Source organism: Heteronotia binoei, chromosome 4, assembly GCF_032191835.1.
Source record: "Heteronotia binoei isolate CCM8104 ecotype False Entrance Well chromosome 4, APGP_CSIRO_Hbin_v1, whole genome shotgun sequence".
Taxonomy (NCBI): Eukaryota; Metazoa; Chordata; class Lepidosauria; order Squamata; family Gekkonidae; genus Heteronotia; species Heteronotia binoei.
Genome location: NC_083226.1, coordinates 19,650,793 through 19,666,337, shown reverse-complemented (window position 1 = coordinate 19,666,337; position 15,545 = coordinate 19,650,793). Strand labels below are relative to the sequence as shown.

The following is a 15,545-nucleotide window of genomic DNA, read 5'->3' as shown; positions in this document are numbered from 1 at the left end:
TTGGCAGGAGAATAACTGTAGGCAAATCACGAATCAACACACACAAAAATTCAATACCCATTTAAAGTCTAACATCAAATATGTCTTTCGTAAAGTCTGATACCACAATAAAGAATAAATTTAATCATCAATGACTCCAAAGCATTCACAAAAATAATAGTCACCATCCAGACCGCAGTCCATGGAGTTTTTAGAAGTCTTAAGAGATATTGAATTAATCCTTTATTGTGTTGATTCGTAATTTGTCCACAGTTACAAGTCTCTTGCTATTCTCCAGTTCCGCGGAGTTCTTTAGGTTTCCAAACTGAATATTGGCAAAAGTAGTTTTGCAGTGAGGATAAAATGGGGGCAACCATGTATAATACCACCCCCAGTGATCTCCTTAGAAGATGGGTAAGAATATGCTCAAGAAATAGATGTTGGGAGTGTAGCAGAAAACTCGCCCAGTTCTAGACTCAGCAGAAATTCAGTTGTATCTAGGAATACACATTTATTTAGGACACGGGTTTCGAACTCATTTGTTATGAGGGTTGGATCTGACATGAGACTTTGTTGGGCCGGGCCATGTCAGCCTCGGCCACATGTGTATCTATTTAAGATCAGGTAGCAGAGATATAAAGTTTATAAAGGACACAGACAAATGCAATAAAAGATTTTTAAAAACTTAAAATAAAATATGCTTAAAACGTTAGCACTCGTTGCTCTTAAAGGTGCTTTCTTTGTATTTCTCCTGTGGGATCTAGAAAACTGGGCAAAGAAAGCTCTGGCTCTTTCCTTCCTTCCCCAGGGGACCAGGGGGGAAGAGCTTCAGCCAGTAGAAGAAAGAAAGGCTTGGCTCAGTAGTTCCACTGTGCAATTGAGAGAGCCTGGAAAAGCAAGCTCTCCCTCTCCCCTTCCTCCCCAAGGGAGGAGCCTCAGCCAATGGAGAAAATAGAGGTTTTGCTCTGTAGCTCCTGTGTGATTGAGCAAGTCTGGCAAAGCAAGGTGTGATGCAGAAGAAAGCAGATGACAGCCAGTTGCTCGGGGGGGGCTGATAGGAGCCCTCTGGGGGCCTAATTTGGCCCCTCGGCTGCATAGTTGACACCCGATTTAGGTATTCTAGCCTGCTCTACAGGAGTGTATTGGGAGACAACAACCCTGGGAAAGGGCACCCCCACCCTGATGAGGGGGGGGGGAGGAAGAAGAGGGGTCAGCCTCACCAGGACTTTTCCCTGTAGCCTTAAAGGTCAGTCTTCCCCAGGCCTTTTACGTCAAAGCTCCACGACTCTTCGATTTGTTCCCAGAAAAGGTGCAAAAAAAATTAAAGCATGGATATTCAATATTTCATTCAAATAAACAAAACAGGCTTTAATACAACGAAATCAATGCACATTGTAAAACTCAGCGGCGAGTGAATTGAGCAGCTTCCTTTGCAGCCGCAATGCTGCACATACCCACAAGGGGGCAGCTCTTACCTTCAATTGGATTTTAGCAGCCTAAGAATAGTTCTCTGAGTGGGGGAATGCACAGGTACGGGCATGTCTTTGTATGCACCAAATGGTCTTCAGACTTATTACACTATTTTGTATCAGTTTACACTCTTAACCCACCGGCTATATGTATTTCAGCTCACTGTACTCCATCCTCTCGTCTAAAGAAGTATCCATGCACACGAAAGCTGACATTCTGAATGAAACCTTGTTGGTCTTAAAGGCGCTACTTGACTCCTACTTTGTATGCACTTGTTATCGTACTGTCTTAACTATTATCACAGTGTCGAAATCTTCCCCGCTATGTCAAGCGCTGCTGTTTGGGAAAATAAAAGCCTGCCAAAAGCTGGCTGTTTGTGGGTGCTTTTCGTGGGGTTTGCTTTTTCCTGCCGCCTATTTGCAATAAGCGCCCACTGGGAGATCTCTTCAGGAGGCCGACCGTCATTCCCAGTTCCTTTTTATCCAGTTTCCAGTTCCTTATCGGCCAATCCGACACAAGTAACGAGGATATTTTAAAAGCTCAAAGTAAAGGTTGGAATGCCACCAACCAGCCCTCTCCAGACTCCACCTCCAAGACAGAGAAGACATGGCAGAGGATATCCTCCCCACCCAACATCCATTGCTTTCAAGTGATAAGCTGTGTTCTGGCCCAGAATCCCACCACCACCAGCAAAGAGAGTGCTACTGAGAGGGAATGTGTGTGGTGAATTGGCCAATCACTCCAGCTACTGATGGCTGCAGGAGTGGGATGTTTCTGGCCTGCAAGGACGCTCTCTCTCTCTCTATCAGTTATCACCAATATCTGGACAACCCCCTCATTGTAAGAACATAAGAGAAGCCATGTTGGATCAGGCCAACAGCCCATCCAATCCAATACTCTGTGTCACACCGTGGCCAAAAAACCCAGGTGCCATCAGGAGGTCCATCAGTGGGGCCAGGGCACTAGAAGCCCTCTCACTGTAGCCTCCCTGCAAGTACTAAGAGTACAGAGCATCACTTTCCCAGACACATAAGAACATAAGAGAAGCCATGTTGGATCAGGTCAATGGCCCATCTAGTCCAACACTCTGTGTCACACAGTGGCCAAAAAACCCAGGCACCATCTGGAGGTCCACCAGTGGGGCCAGGGCACTAGAAGCCCTCCCCCTGTTGCCTCCCCCCAACTACCAAGAGTACAGAGCATCACTGCCCCGGACATAAAGACATGAGAAGCTGTGTTGGATCAGGCCAATGGCCCATCCAGTCCAACACTCTGTGTCATACAGTGGCCAAAAAACCCAGGGGGCATGAGGAGGTCCATCAGCGGGGCCAGGACACTAGAAGCCCTCCCACTCCCCGCCCCCAGCCACCAAGAATACAGAGCATCACTGCCTCAGACATAAGGACATAAGAGAAGCCATGTTGGATCAGACCAGTGGCCCATACAATCCAATATTCTGTGTCACACAGGGTCAAAAAAACCCAAGTACCATCAAGAGGTCCACCAGTGGGCCTGGGACACTAGAAGCCCTCTCACTGTTGCCTCCCCCCAAGTACCAAGAATACAGAGTATCACTGCTCCAGACAGAGAGTTCCATCAACACACTATGGCTAATAGCCACTGATGGTCCTCTGCTCCAGATGTTTATCCAGTCCTCTCTTTGAAGTTGTCTATGCTTGTAGCTGCTGCCACCTCCTGTGGCAGTGAATTCCCTTTGGGTGAAGAAGTACTTCCATTAATCCGTTCTAACCCGACTGCTCAGCAATTTCATTGAGTGTCCATGAATTCTTGTACTGTGAGAAAGGGAGAAAAGGACTTCTTTCCCCTACCTTCTCTATCCCATGCATAATCCTGTAAAACTCTCTCATGTCACCCCTCAGTCGATGTTCCTCCAAGCTAAAGAGCCCCAAGCATTTTAACCTTTCTTCACAGGGAAAGGGTTCCAACCCTTTAATCATTCCAGTTGCCACTTTCTGCACTTTTCTCAATGCTATATCATTGCTGAGGTGGGCTTGAGTCAGTCCTGTGTGTTCCAGCCCAGCCAAACCGCAGCCTCTCCAGACAGGGCATCTTCCTGCCCCTGCTGTCAAATCTCTTTCATTCCTGGGGTCTCCTTGCTCCAAAGGCACAACACGTTCCCACCTCTTGCTGGGAGGAGCTCCTGCGTTTGAGGGCAGAATCTCAGGAGGAGGAGCCACATCAGATGACACTGTTGCCTTCTCCCAGAATCCATCTTTCCCTTGCCTTGTTTGTGAAAGAAGAAGAGGATCAGAGCTGGAAGCAGGCCTCAGATTCAGGAGCTCACAGGAGCACAGCTCCTGAATCTTTCTGAGAATTCCTCCTCTTCCTCCCCACCGACCTTGTCCATTGAATAGTAAGTGCAGCTGCATAACAATCCCTGGATTAGGAGAGTGGGCAGCCAGCCAGCCACCAGGGACTTTGCCACGAACCCAGCAGCCCTCATTAGATCCTAGAGAAGCCCGCTCCACCCTTTCTCCACTTATGTGATTTTGGGTGGCAGGCAGCTTGCTGGCCTATTGACTGGGGTTGTGTGTGGCTAAGGAGAGCCCCAGGTGAGCGAGGCCTGCTTGGGCTGGCTGGATCTCTAGCCAGCCCAAACAGGTCTCGCTCGCCCGGGGCTCTCCTTTCTTGCATTGGGTTGCTTTTTTGCTGGGGGGGCATATGCTAATGAGCGCCACCACCTATTTTTCTACAAAACCACCCCTGACTAGAAGGCATTTCTTGGGCACATTTGCCTGCCACAGGAAATGGGTCTTTTTAGGGCCACCCTTTCACCCATGCAAGACTTGTATGACCCAGAATTGACCAAGAGCACAGTTTCATTTCTCTCCCTCTAAAGGTCCACAGAACAATGCCATCTTGAGGGTGGGGAAAGGGAAGTCCACTGATGAGATGAAGCTCACCTTCGTCTCCACCGTATCTTGTCAGCTCCAGCTCGAAGCAACCAAATTCATCCGGGGTCTCCTCTAGGGGCAGACGTGGATCAGTTACGGATTCTTAGCAGAGTTAAGCAGAATGCAAATACAAAGTAGTCAGCCACACACGTTTAGCTTTAAAAGCAATCTTTACTTTTCCAGTGAGGAAGGGGGAAGTTGGAATTCTACGAAACATGAAAAGGATTAACATCCTACCCATCTTCTCTAAACTACATGTTCACTCTCTCAGGTCTAAACAGCAACTAGTGTGGAGGTCTGGAGTCTCCTCACCTCAACCCCCCTGGAAACGTCTTAATTCCATCTCACCTTTCAGTTGCAAGTTCTGAGAAGGGTCAGAATGAGTGAGGAATGACATTGACTGAGCTGAAGAGGTTTCACAGACATTCAACTGTCACAATTATTCCTAAACCGAGCCACAGATCTGTTTGCCTCACTACCGTCTGCCGCAAGCAGTGGCTGAACAGCTTGGCGGCTGTCCAGCAGTTGTGGTACTTCCGTTTCATCTCCTCCTTTTCAAGGCACTTTGGAAACTGTGCAGCGAGTGAAACTGAGGCTCCTCCAGCTAATTAAACGGCATAGGGAAAACTACAGCTCCCATAAGGCTGAGTGAAAATTGGCATGCGTGAACAACAGAATGAAATAAGCACCAAGCAATAAGACTTTTAGAAATTAATTTCCTCAGCGTTTATTTTTATGAGCAGTGACCAGAGAAAACAGGCATTTCAAGGGACAGCAGGACTCCCCGTAAAGGTGTGTGGAATACTGCCAATCACTCTCTGCTGTTTTAATTCATGCAATTACTTACCTGACAAATAATCTTGAGATGTTCGTGAATGGCTGAACTGCTTAACAACAAATCAGCTCCCTGCTCCAATCAGCAAGCAGATGGTGAGCTGACCTGGTTGAGGGTCTGAGCATCCCTACTTAGGGGCGATCCACTTACCAGACTGAAACCACCACGTCACGCTGCGGAGTGTGGGAGAAAGAGTGCATTGGAATGCCCAATACGGAATGCTCAAAGCGGAGCAAACCAGCTAGGTTTCCTTTGCAGATCGGAATTTGCCCAGTGTCTCGCTTGGAACACAAATCCTTCAAACCAACTGAATCAAGAGATTAGTTCATTCAGAAAACCACCCAAAGCAACCCTTGTATGAGATGCAGAAACAGACGATAGTCGTGGTGCATCTCTTTCCTTTCCTTTTCCCCCTGAAAGCTGCTTTTGCATCTGTGCAGAAACTAAAGCCAAGGCTCTTTCAGAAGATTAAATCACACAGAGGACTACAAATCCCATAAGGCTGAGCAAAACGGCACTTGCATGAAAAACCACTGAGGGTAACACAGAACGAAATGAACATCAAACGGCAAGATTTCATTTTTACGTTTAGATGATAAGCAGTAAGCAGGGACAGCGGGTCAGCGTGAGCAGGGAAACCAGGACTCCCATTTGGATGTGTGAGAACCACGCATGTGAGAAATACTGTCAACTGTACTGTTCGACTCTGCAAAAACTTACCCAATGAAAAGGCGTTGGCAGTTCATGAACGGCCAAACTGCTTTGCAAAGATTCAACTCCCTGATACCAGACAGGCAGCAGAACGTGAAAAAACCCCACCCACACTTACCACAAAAGGGGTCATTCACGTCAAAGACACAGGGCGGGTTGTCAAGAGGTGGCCCCCCTTCCTTCCAATGGATCCGCCCCGTCCAGTTGATCCGCTTCTCTGATCCCATGTAATGACCCACCACCTGTGGGGCGAAGAGGCCAGATCCAGATAAGAGCAAGCTGCCCCTCCCTCCACATCTGCTGCAATTTACTAGAATCCTATATGGACGGTGGCCCCAAAGTTTCCCCTCCAAGTCCCCCAATCCCTTTCAGGTGCTTTTTGGGGCATGTTCAGTGCCCTTCAAACACATATAGGCACCAGGGTGGAGCCAGGAGACATTGGGCTGAAGCCAGGAGCAAGGCTGTGACAAGCACCATTGAACTCCAAAGGGCCATCGCATTTAAACGGACTGCACACCTTTGAAATGCCTTGCCCTAGACTGGAAATCATGAAGGATAGGGGCACCTTCTTTGGGGGCTCATAGAATTAAACCCCCTGGTCTAATCCTTTTGAAACTTGAGCGGTGTTTTGAGGAGAGTCATCAGATGCTATGCTGAAAATTTGGTGCCTCTACCTCAAAAAACATCCCCCCAGAGCCCCAGACACCCGCAGATCAATTTTCCATTATACCCTATGAGAATCGGTCTCCATAGGGAATAATGGAGTGCCCAGCAGACATTTCCCCCCAGCCTCACTTTCTGATAACCCTGAAGCGGAGGAAGGGCCTCCAAACAGGGGGATCCCCTGTCCCCACCCAGGGATTGGTGACCCCTAACAGGCAAAAGCTGGCTAGCCAGGGTAAGCCAGCTGGCTAGCCAGCAAGGGTAAGCCCTGCCTCCAACAGTCATGAGCCCGCCGGACGTCCCTGGCCTGATGATGTCACTTCTACATTATGTCATCATGTTGGGGACGTCACGCGTAGCAATGCTGCCCTGCCCACTCTTGGAACGCTCCCTTCCACCCACTGCTGGAGCCAGGAAAGGATCTGGCAATCTTAATAGGGACCAACTGGAGCTACTTGCCCTCCACCTCCTATATGAACATATGAAGCTGCCATATAATGAATCAGACCCTCAGTCCATCCAAGTCAGTATTGTCTACTCAGACTGACAGCGGCTCTCCAGGGTCTCAAGCTGAGGCTTTTCACGCCTACTTGCCTGGACCCTTTTTAGTTGGAGATGTCGGGGATTGAACCTGGGACCTTCTGCTTACCAAGCAGATGCTCACTGAGCCACCACCACCCCCTACCATGGCTGGCCGCATCCCACCCACCCCCATACCTGGTATTCTCCACTCTCCACATCCACCATGGTCCATAAGTCGAAATCCATTTCTCGGTCATTTTTGCTGTTAATGCTCACTGTCCCAGTGACGCCTGAATGGGGAGGGAGAAGCTCATCATTTCTATGGCCACGGGAACCCGCTACCACTCAAGAATCATGCTTAAAGTTCCCACTTGGCCAACTCCTCTATAAAGTCAGTCCCTCTTCCCCACTCCCACCCTCCTCTCATGCTTCCTCCTGGCCTGATGAGTCTCAGCCCAGGCCATTCACTGGATGCCTCTCCCCTGCCCCCTCTCCAGTTTGAGAGCCAGTTTGGCACAGTGGTGAAGTGTATGCACTCTCAGCTGGGAGAACCGGGTTTGATTGGGAGAACCCGAGGCCATTCCAGCAGCTGCAAGTGGAGGAGTGGGGAATCCAACCTGGTTCTCCCAGATAAGAGTCTGCACACTTAACCACTAGAAAGGAGAGGAAGTCTAGAACTGAGAGTCAGTTTGGTGTAGTGGTTAAGTGTGCGGACTCTTATCTGGGAGAACCGGGTTTGATTCCCCACTCCTCCACTTGCAGCTGCTGGAATGGCCTTGGGTCAGCCATAGGCAGTTTGGCATAGTGGTTAAGTGCGTGGACTCTTATCTGGGAGAACCGGGCTTGATTCTCCACTCCTCCACTTGCATCTGCTGGAATGGCCTTGGGTCAGCCATAGGCAGTTTGGCGTAGTGGTTAAGTGCGTGGACTCTTATCTGGGAGAACCGGGCTTGATTCCCCACTCCTCCACTTGCATCTGCTGGAATGGCCTTGGGTCAGCCATAGCTCTCACAGAGTTGTCCTTGAAAGGGCAGCTGCTGTGAGAGCTCTCTCAGCCCCACCCACCTCTCAGGGTGTTTGTTGTGGGGGAGGAAGGCAAAGGAGATTGTGAGCTGCTCTGAGAGTCAGAGTATAGGGCAGGGCATAAATCCAATATCATCATCATCTTCTTCCAATTTCTTCGCAGCCTCCCCATCCTCCACCCAACCATCACTCTTTTCCCTTCCCACCACCATCCGATACCCTGGATTTTCAGGCCCCTCATCTTTTCCAGGATGCGGCTGGTATCCCGCTTGGTTCCACCTTCACGAAGTGTTTCGTTCAGGGCCTTGAGATACAGCAGCAGCCCGTCGTGGAAGCAGCCGGCCACCAGGTTCTCCTGCTATAGCGGGGAAGAGAGAGGGCAAAACGTTTTCAAGCCACAATGTCATTGCTCACGCAAGGGGATCTACACATTACTCACATATCTGTTCCTCTTTCAAGGCCTAGCTAGAACAGAAGCACACAGGGGTGTCACACAGCACAGGAGGCACAAGTGAAAATTCATTTAGGACTGTAATAGAGAAAGCTGGCTGGAAAGATGCAACAGAGGTGACCCAGAACAGAGAACCTCCAAGAAGACTATTCTAGCAGGAGCTCCTTTGCGTATTAGGCCACATACCCCTGATGTAGCCAATCCTCCTGGAGCTTCCAAGCTCTCGGAGGAGCGGCTGCATCAGGGGTGTGTGGCCTAATATGCAAAGGAGCTCCTGTTAGAATTCCACTCCTGCTCCCCACCCATCCACTGTGTGATCGAAACCTAGGTGAGCATTTTGACCTGGACTTATCAAGCCAACCCTAAAGACCTGCCTGCAAAGCAAAGACAGGGCTGCCTTTTCCATACACCCACCAGGAGGATCTCCTGCGCTGTTTCGTTGTGGTGACAATAAGATTCCCAGGGCTAAGGTGAGACGCGGCTTTGGCCCCAGAATGCTGGCTGATCTCCATCATCTCACTACTCTCAAAGGGCCCCGCGCTCCATCCCATAATGACAGGGTGCAGAAGAAAGTAGGCACGCAGGGGCGTGAGGATTTACCGACGAGTCATTGAGCACCACACCAAAGTCTCTCTGGGCAAGCAGGATCCGCTGGCTCTGGAAACGTTGGTATTCAGGGGTTTGGGGCTCATGGGCAGTGATCACCAGCACTGTCTGCAATTAGAGAGAGAGAGAGAGAAGTCAAGGGAGCAACTGAGGCCAAGAACCAGGTAGAAGAAGAAGGTTTCCTCTCCCCCCCCCAGAACAGGATGATGGGGGGAAGCAGAGAGGACAGAAGGATACCCCCCATGGGATAGGACAGGTGTGGCCAAACCTGCTTAACAAAGAGCCACATAGAATAGACATCGGATGTTTGAGAGCCGCAAAATGTGAACATCAGGTGTTTGAGAGCCGCAATACCATCTTTAATACCAAGTGCTTACCAACCTGACATAGCCCAGCCCTACAAGGTCTCATCGACATCAGATCTGGCCCTCATAACAAATGAGTTCGACGTCCCTGCTCTCCTCTCTAGTTTTCTTTCCTTCCCTCCCTGCAGCCAAGTCCTGGAGTTACCTGGAAGGCCTCTCGGAGGTCTCCTGCATTTTGCCTCTCCTTGCTCTGCCAAGGCTTCTTGGCCTCACGATGCCCATCAGCTTGCAAGCTCTTCCCAAACAGGTCCAGGTAGAAGAAGACGTAGTCGCCGTTGGTCATGTTCTGAGCCTGCGCCAGGCGCATGATCTGCTGCAACGTCTTCAGGGGCCCGTAGATGTAGACCACTAAGGAGAAATCACAGCAGCCAGAGGCAACATGCTCATTCGTCATGCATAAAGCCCAAGGCTTGACTTGTGAGGCTGCCTGAGGAGTACATGAGCACAAAGATGTCCTTTCCTGCATTGTGCAGGGGGCTGGACTAGATGACCCTGGAGGTCCCTTCCATGATTCTATGATTCTTTCTTTAGCTCACTTTGGCCTTTCAGGGCACTCTCCCCCTCTCCCCCCGCCCCATCCTGGCAGCCAAGTTCCCATCGATCTGTTCCCCAACCCATCAGTTAAAAAATGAACCCACACTCTCAGACTGAACTTCAAAAAAATCATTGATTGTGCAATTCATGAACCAAAACATGGTTTCACATGAATTTCACACGCGCCTTGGTGAAATTTACTTACACATCTCCTCAACGTACACAAACTGAACTAGAGAAAACACCGATCCGATGCTTCATGGGAAAACTATGGGTCCCCCCCCCCAAAAAAAATGGATTCAAGGCAGGAATCTTTATGGCACATCATGATTTTGACACTGTGCCCCACAAAACACATAAGAAGATTACAGAATACACAAATCACACAATTTAAACATGGATCCAAGTCTTTGGCCTGTTCTCTGGTACAGAAATATGGCTTCAAGCCAGAAATTCTTATGAATTCATGCTATTTTTACGCTGAAACAGAAGAATATCACTATTATATCACAGCTCACATCCTAGTCCATAAACATAACCATAAAATTCATGGGGAAATTCACTTTATGACACTGTTATAGCATTAAAAAAACCCCACCATACCCTTCACATGTCCTTAAGATTTTTACTCAGACTCCACCCTTGCCAGGGTGTCAGCTCGCCCAATGGCAAGTGGGCTCCTGATGAAGTGGGCCCCTTTAAACATTAGACGACATGTTAAAAACGTTAAGGACCTTTTAGTAGCTTGAATATATAATAGAAGTTCCAATATAATAGAAGTCCGTTATCTCTTGGCAACCAATATTTTTAGACCCAGTCCGTCACTGCCTAAGTCCACCATCTAATCTCATATTACACCAATGTCAACAGACCACATCACAAAAAACACACACTCTTCATTGTGCCACTTTAGTTTAAAAACTGCATTCAAAACATGGATGTTCACACATCCTTGCAATTTGGGTATGAATTTTTCCCAGACCTCACCATTAATACACATATCATACCAACATCCAGGGACTGCACCATTAATTCAAAACAAAACACGGACCCATAGGCAACTTCATGGTAAAACCATTGTGCAAAAACAGGAAGGGCATGGATCCTCACAGGTCCTGATGGTTTAGACATGAACTCCACCCAAACCCAGCGCAAAAGCACACATATCAAATGCATCTATGCATCACACAGGAAGAAGAAGAAGAAGATATTGGATTTATATCCCGCCCTCCACTCCGAAGAGTCTCAGAGCAGCTCACAATCTCCTTTACCTTCCTCCCCCACAACAGACACCCTGTGAGGTGGGTGGGGCTGGAGAGGGCTCTCACAGCAGCTGCCCTTTCAAGGACAACCTCTGCCCCAAGGCCATTCCAGCAGGTGCAAGTGGAGGAGTGGGGAATCAAACCCGGTTCTCCCAGATAAGAGTCCGCACACTTAACCACTACACCAAACTGGCTTTCCAGAGAAAACATGGCTCCAGCACTTTATGGCAGCGCCACGGCACAAAAGGCACAGATCCTCAAGGGTTTTTATGAGGTTTACATAGGCTCCAGCAAGCACAACTATAAAATCTAAGGGCCATCTGTGTCCATAGATTACATCCCAAATCACCACGCCTCTGGGGCACTTAAAGAATGGATCTGAGCAGCAGATCCTCATCATTTTTCTAAAAGAACCCCAATAAATAATTTGAGGTAGTGGTCACAAGTGCCCTCACTCTGCTTCCTTCCACTCCTTTCCTGTGGTATTCCAGTTTATGAGTCAGATGGGAGACCCTGAGACATCCACCTAACCCTCTTTCTCCCCTGGATTAAGCTGAGATGGTCCCCTACTGCCTCTGTCTGTAGGAGGAAACCCACAAGGTGATGGGAGGAGGGGAACCAAAAAGGGGATTATTCTGCTAGAGGCGGCCTGGGAGTTTGCAACTTTCCCTCCAGAAGGCTAGGGCTGGAAGGGAAAGCGTGCTACTCCCTCCTGCCTTTCCCTCCCTCTAATTCAAGGTGCTCACTGCCTCCTTGCCTCCCACAAAGTCCCCCCTCCAACGCTGCCTCTTAGCATGGTAGGAGGAACATGTGGGATGCGATTCCCCAGGACAGGGGTGGTCAAACTTGCTTAATGTAAGAGCCACACAAATAAATATCAGAGCTGCAAGACAGGGAGGGAGCAGTGGAAAGAAAGCAACTTTAACTGCATTCTCCAAGCCACTGGCTGGCTTAGCTTGGAGAAGCGATTTCAAAACAGAAATGCCTTCTCCAAGCCGTCCGGCAGGGGGGCGGAGGTTGAGCCATAGAACATGTGTGAAAGAGCCACAGGTGGCTCCTGAACCGCAGTTTCGCCGCCTCTGCTCCAGGAAGACAGAATGGAGTACCAGTGCTGCCGGTGTCGGGTACGCAGGCCACCCATCTTCCAAGGCTGGTGTGTGTGTGTGTGTGTGGGGGGGCTTCTGATGACTCACAGAGCTGGGGCATAGGGGCGGTGTCAGCGAGCCGAACAGCCAGGGGCTCCCACCTGGCCCAGTGCCGGATTAAACCCTGTGGAGGTCCCCAGGTAGTCACAATCTTGGGGGCCACCTTGCAAATTATCTCAGTATTGGAACACCCGCCCCCACCACTTGCAGCCCCCTTTTCAAAGCTGCAGGGAGAGGCAGAGAGAGGCAAACCCGGCAACAATGCTAGCCACACCAGGCAAGTCGGGCAAAGAGCGACTCAGTTACTGGCTGCACTTGCAGGCTGGGAGAGCTGCGAGCAGGCTGGGGGGGGGGACGAAGGAAAAGCTGGCCCGGGGCCCCTAAAGGCCCAGAATCCCACAGGCCGGTGCCTACTTGGCCTAATTGTTAATCCAGCCCCGGTCTGGCCGGACTCACCTCGTCCATGAGCTCGGATGAACTCGACAGCGTCCTGGGGGCGATCGTGCACTCCTCGGCTGATGGAGAAGTTGCGGGCGCCCAGCCACCGCCCTTGAATGCGCAACAGGGCGTGATAGCGGTGGAAATCCAGGGCCTCGCCGCTGGAGGCCAAGGCGGCGCGGGCAGTCCAGTTGAAGCGGCGGTGCAGGAGGGTCAGGAAGACGTTGAGCTCCTGCCCCGACGGCCCGGCGTACACCAGGGTCTTGAACCCGGGCTCCCGGTAGTAGTCGCCGGCGGTTAGAAGCGGCAGGCGCCACTGCGAGGCCTTGCGCCCGGCGACGAAGGTGGGGGAGTTGCAGCCAAGGCCCAGCAGCGCGTCGGGGTCGCGGGAGGCCCGCAGCTTCAGGGCCTTCCGCTCGGCTTCTTCGTAGGAGCAGTCCCCGTGGCGGTCGGCAGAGGCGAAGGCAATGCGGAGAGCGAGGCCTTCGCGGCGCAGCTGGGGCTTCAGCGCCCCCAGGGCCAAGCTCAGGGCAGGTTTTACGCGCGGCCAGGCCCACACGCTGCGCACGTTGCGCTCGGGCAGCACCGCTGCCAAGGTCACCACCACCGTCGGGGCGGAGCTGATGTTGGAGGCTGGGGGGCTGCTGGGCCAAGCGGTGGAAGGCAGCAGACTCAAGGCCCCGAAAAGGAGCAGCGGGGAAGCCATGGACGGGGCGGCAGGGGAGCGCTCGGCTCTTCTTCGGCTGCAGCTGCCAGAGCTCTTCTGTGGGGCGTGCGCTCTGCGCGCTCTCGGGAAAAAAGGCGCCCCTTCCGCGTCCTTCTCGGGACCTCCCTCCAGACGCCTGGCCAAGGGGGCGGTGCGAAGGTGGAGGGGGTAGGAGTAGGGTGGGGTGCGGGCCCCCCCTCTGCGGCGTCCTTCTCTGCTCTCCTGGGCGCAGGAGCCGCCAAACCGATCAGGGACTAGGGAAGACGCTGATCGGGGCTCAGTTCCTTGAGGCCACCTTCTCCCCAGTGGGATCTCCTCCTGGATGCTTACACGACCCCCCAAAGTGACTGCCCACTCATGCATCGTGTGCAGGTGCACAGACTGACCTATCAGGGGTGTCCTCCTGCACATCTTGGCACCACCATGCCACAAAACCTCGCAGGAATTTTTTTTTGTGGCATGGCGGTGCCAGGATCAAACCAGCCATGATCTTCATGATTTTGATGTGGCGTATTCCAGATGTCAATGCAATATCATAAATTAAATCCATGCCCGCAGATTATTCCACTGGTGCCAGCACGGGACAAAAATACTTAGGGCACAGATTGTCATAGGTCTTCAATATGCCTCTTTGGAAATTAGAACATAGAGGCCACCCAATTTATTTGTCAAAAGCCGTCTGCTGTCTTCAGTTAGGAGGGAAGGAAGGAAAGACTGATTAATTTATAAATTGAATTCTCATCACAATTTCCTGGGTTGTTAAAGTTGTACATGCTATACTACTAGATAAGCAAAGTTAGCCGTGACTCCCGGTCAAACTTGACAAAAAAAGAACTCATTCACGTGTTTTCCCATTTAGATTTAGAATGTGTAATAAAGTGTTTTTATTTAACAAACTAGAACACCTATAGTTGAGTACAGCTAAACTCCCCCCCACACACACACACACCATGTTATATTGCTTCTTAAATTTGGCTTGATGGGACGCTTTGGGAGGACTAAGATGGCCAGAGGGGAAAGAGTTCAGCATTCCCACCTCTCTTCACAACTGCAGCTTCCTGAGGCTTTTCATCTTTTTTCTTCTTTGATCACCATTATAATTAACCATTTGCCCTTCACAGAGCAATAGGTCTGCTCACCCTCCATGTTTGTTTCGTTTGGAAATCCTTCTCTTTCCTTGTGGGGGATATGGCCAAACCTTTCCTTATTTTGATCCAGATTGGACTATCATAACGTGCTCTTCAATGGTGTGCCTTTAGGAAGTGTTCAGAAGGGGAAGGGACATCACAGTGTAATAATGGCAGACTCTCGATTCCTGTCGTTCCTCCTCAACATCTTATATTTTTAACAAAAATACTGGGTTCCATTCATGAGGAGGCTCTTGGGTAGTGATTAAAGCTCTTTATTAGTGATTCAGCATGTTTGCTAAGTGAGTACAAACTACTGCTAAGCCCCAGAACATGTGGCAATATATACAGTTGGGGCAGGAGAAACCTAGCCCCCAAGAAGCAGAAACTCTTCTGTGATTGTGCCCATTTTGGATCCTTCATTAGAATATGCATCCTCAATGGCAGATCCTAGGATCCTCTGATACTTGCTCCTGATTGGCCACTTTGAATTATGTAGCCAATTGGGATGCAGATCTTTGGATCCTCTCAGTCTATTGCGTTGCGCCTCAAGCTCAGGACGCTATACACAACATGTCCAGGCATGCCTTCACATACAGAACAACAATAGAATCTTAAAACAATCAAAATAACAACGGGAAAGATGCGGGTGGGTGGAAGCCAGAATCATTGCAAAACCACCAAACAGCCTCGAAACATTTTTGTGACATTGGGGAAAACCTGGATATTGCAACAAAACCTAGGTTGGCGAACAAAACAAGGGAACCAATTTTAAAACGGCCAGTGGTATTTG

At 50.1% G+C, this 15,545-nt stretch overlaps 1 protein-coding gene across 1 annotated transcript in view; it reads right to left on the bottom strand.

Annotated features, from left to right (window-relative positions):
• Positions 1 to 1,592: 1,592 nt before the first annotated feature.
• The window catches only part of LOC132570041 (atrial natriuretic peptide receptor 2-like), a 38,208-nt gene continuing 24,255 nt past the window's right edge, over positions 1,593 to 15,545 (bottom strand). The window contains exons 2-9 of the mRNA XM_060236482.1: positions 9,686 to 9,888; positions 9,170 to 9,283; positions 8,338 to 8,476; positions 7,291 to 7,385; positions 6,023 to 6,152; positions 4,713 to 4,769; positions 4,374 to 4,436; positions 1,593 to 1,630 (exon numbers count right to left, since the gene is read on the bottom strand). Coding sequence (XP_060092465.1) covers positions 1,593 to 1,630; positions 4,374 to 4,436; positions 4,713 to 4,769; positions 6,023 to 6,152; positions 7,291 to 7,385; positions 8,338 to 8,476; positions 9,170 to 9,283; positions 9,686 to 9,847 — 798 coding nt within the window. The 5' untranslated portion in view covers positions 9,848 to 9,888. The remainder of the gene's footprint in view (positions 1,631 to 4,373; positions 4,437 to 4,712; positions 4,770 to 6,022; positions 6,153 to 7,290; positions 7,386 to 8,337; positions 8,477 to 9,169; positions 9,284 to 9,685; positions 9,889 to 15,545) is intronic.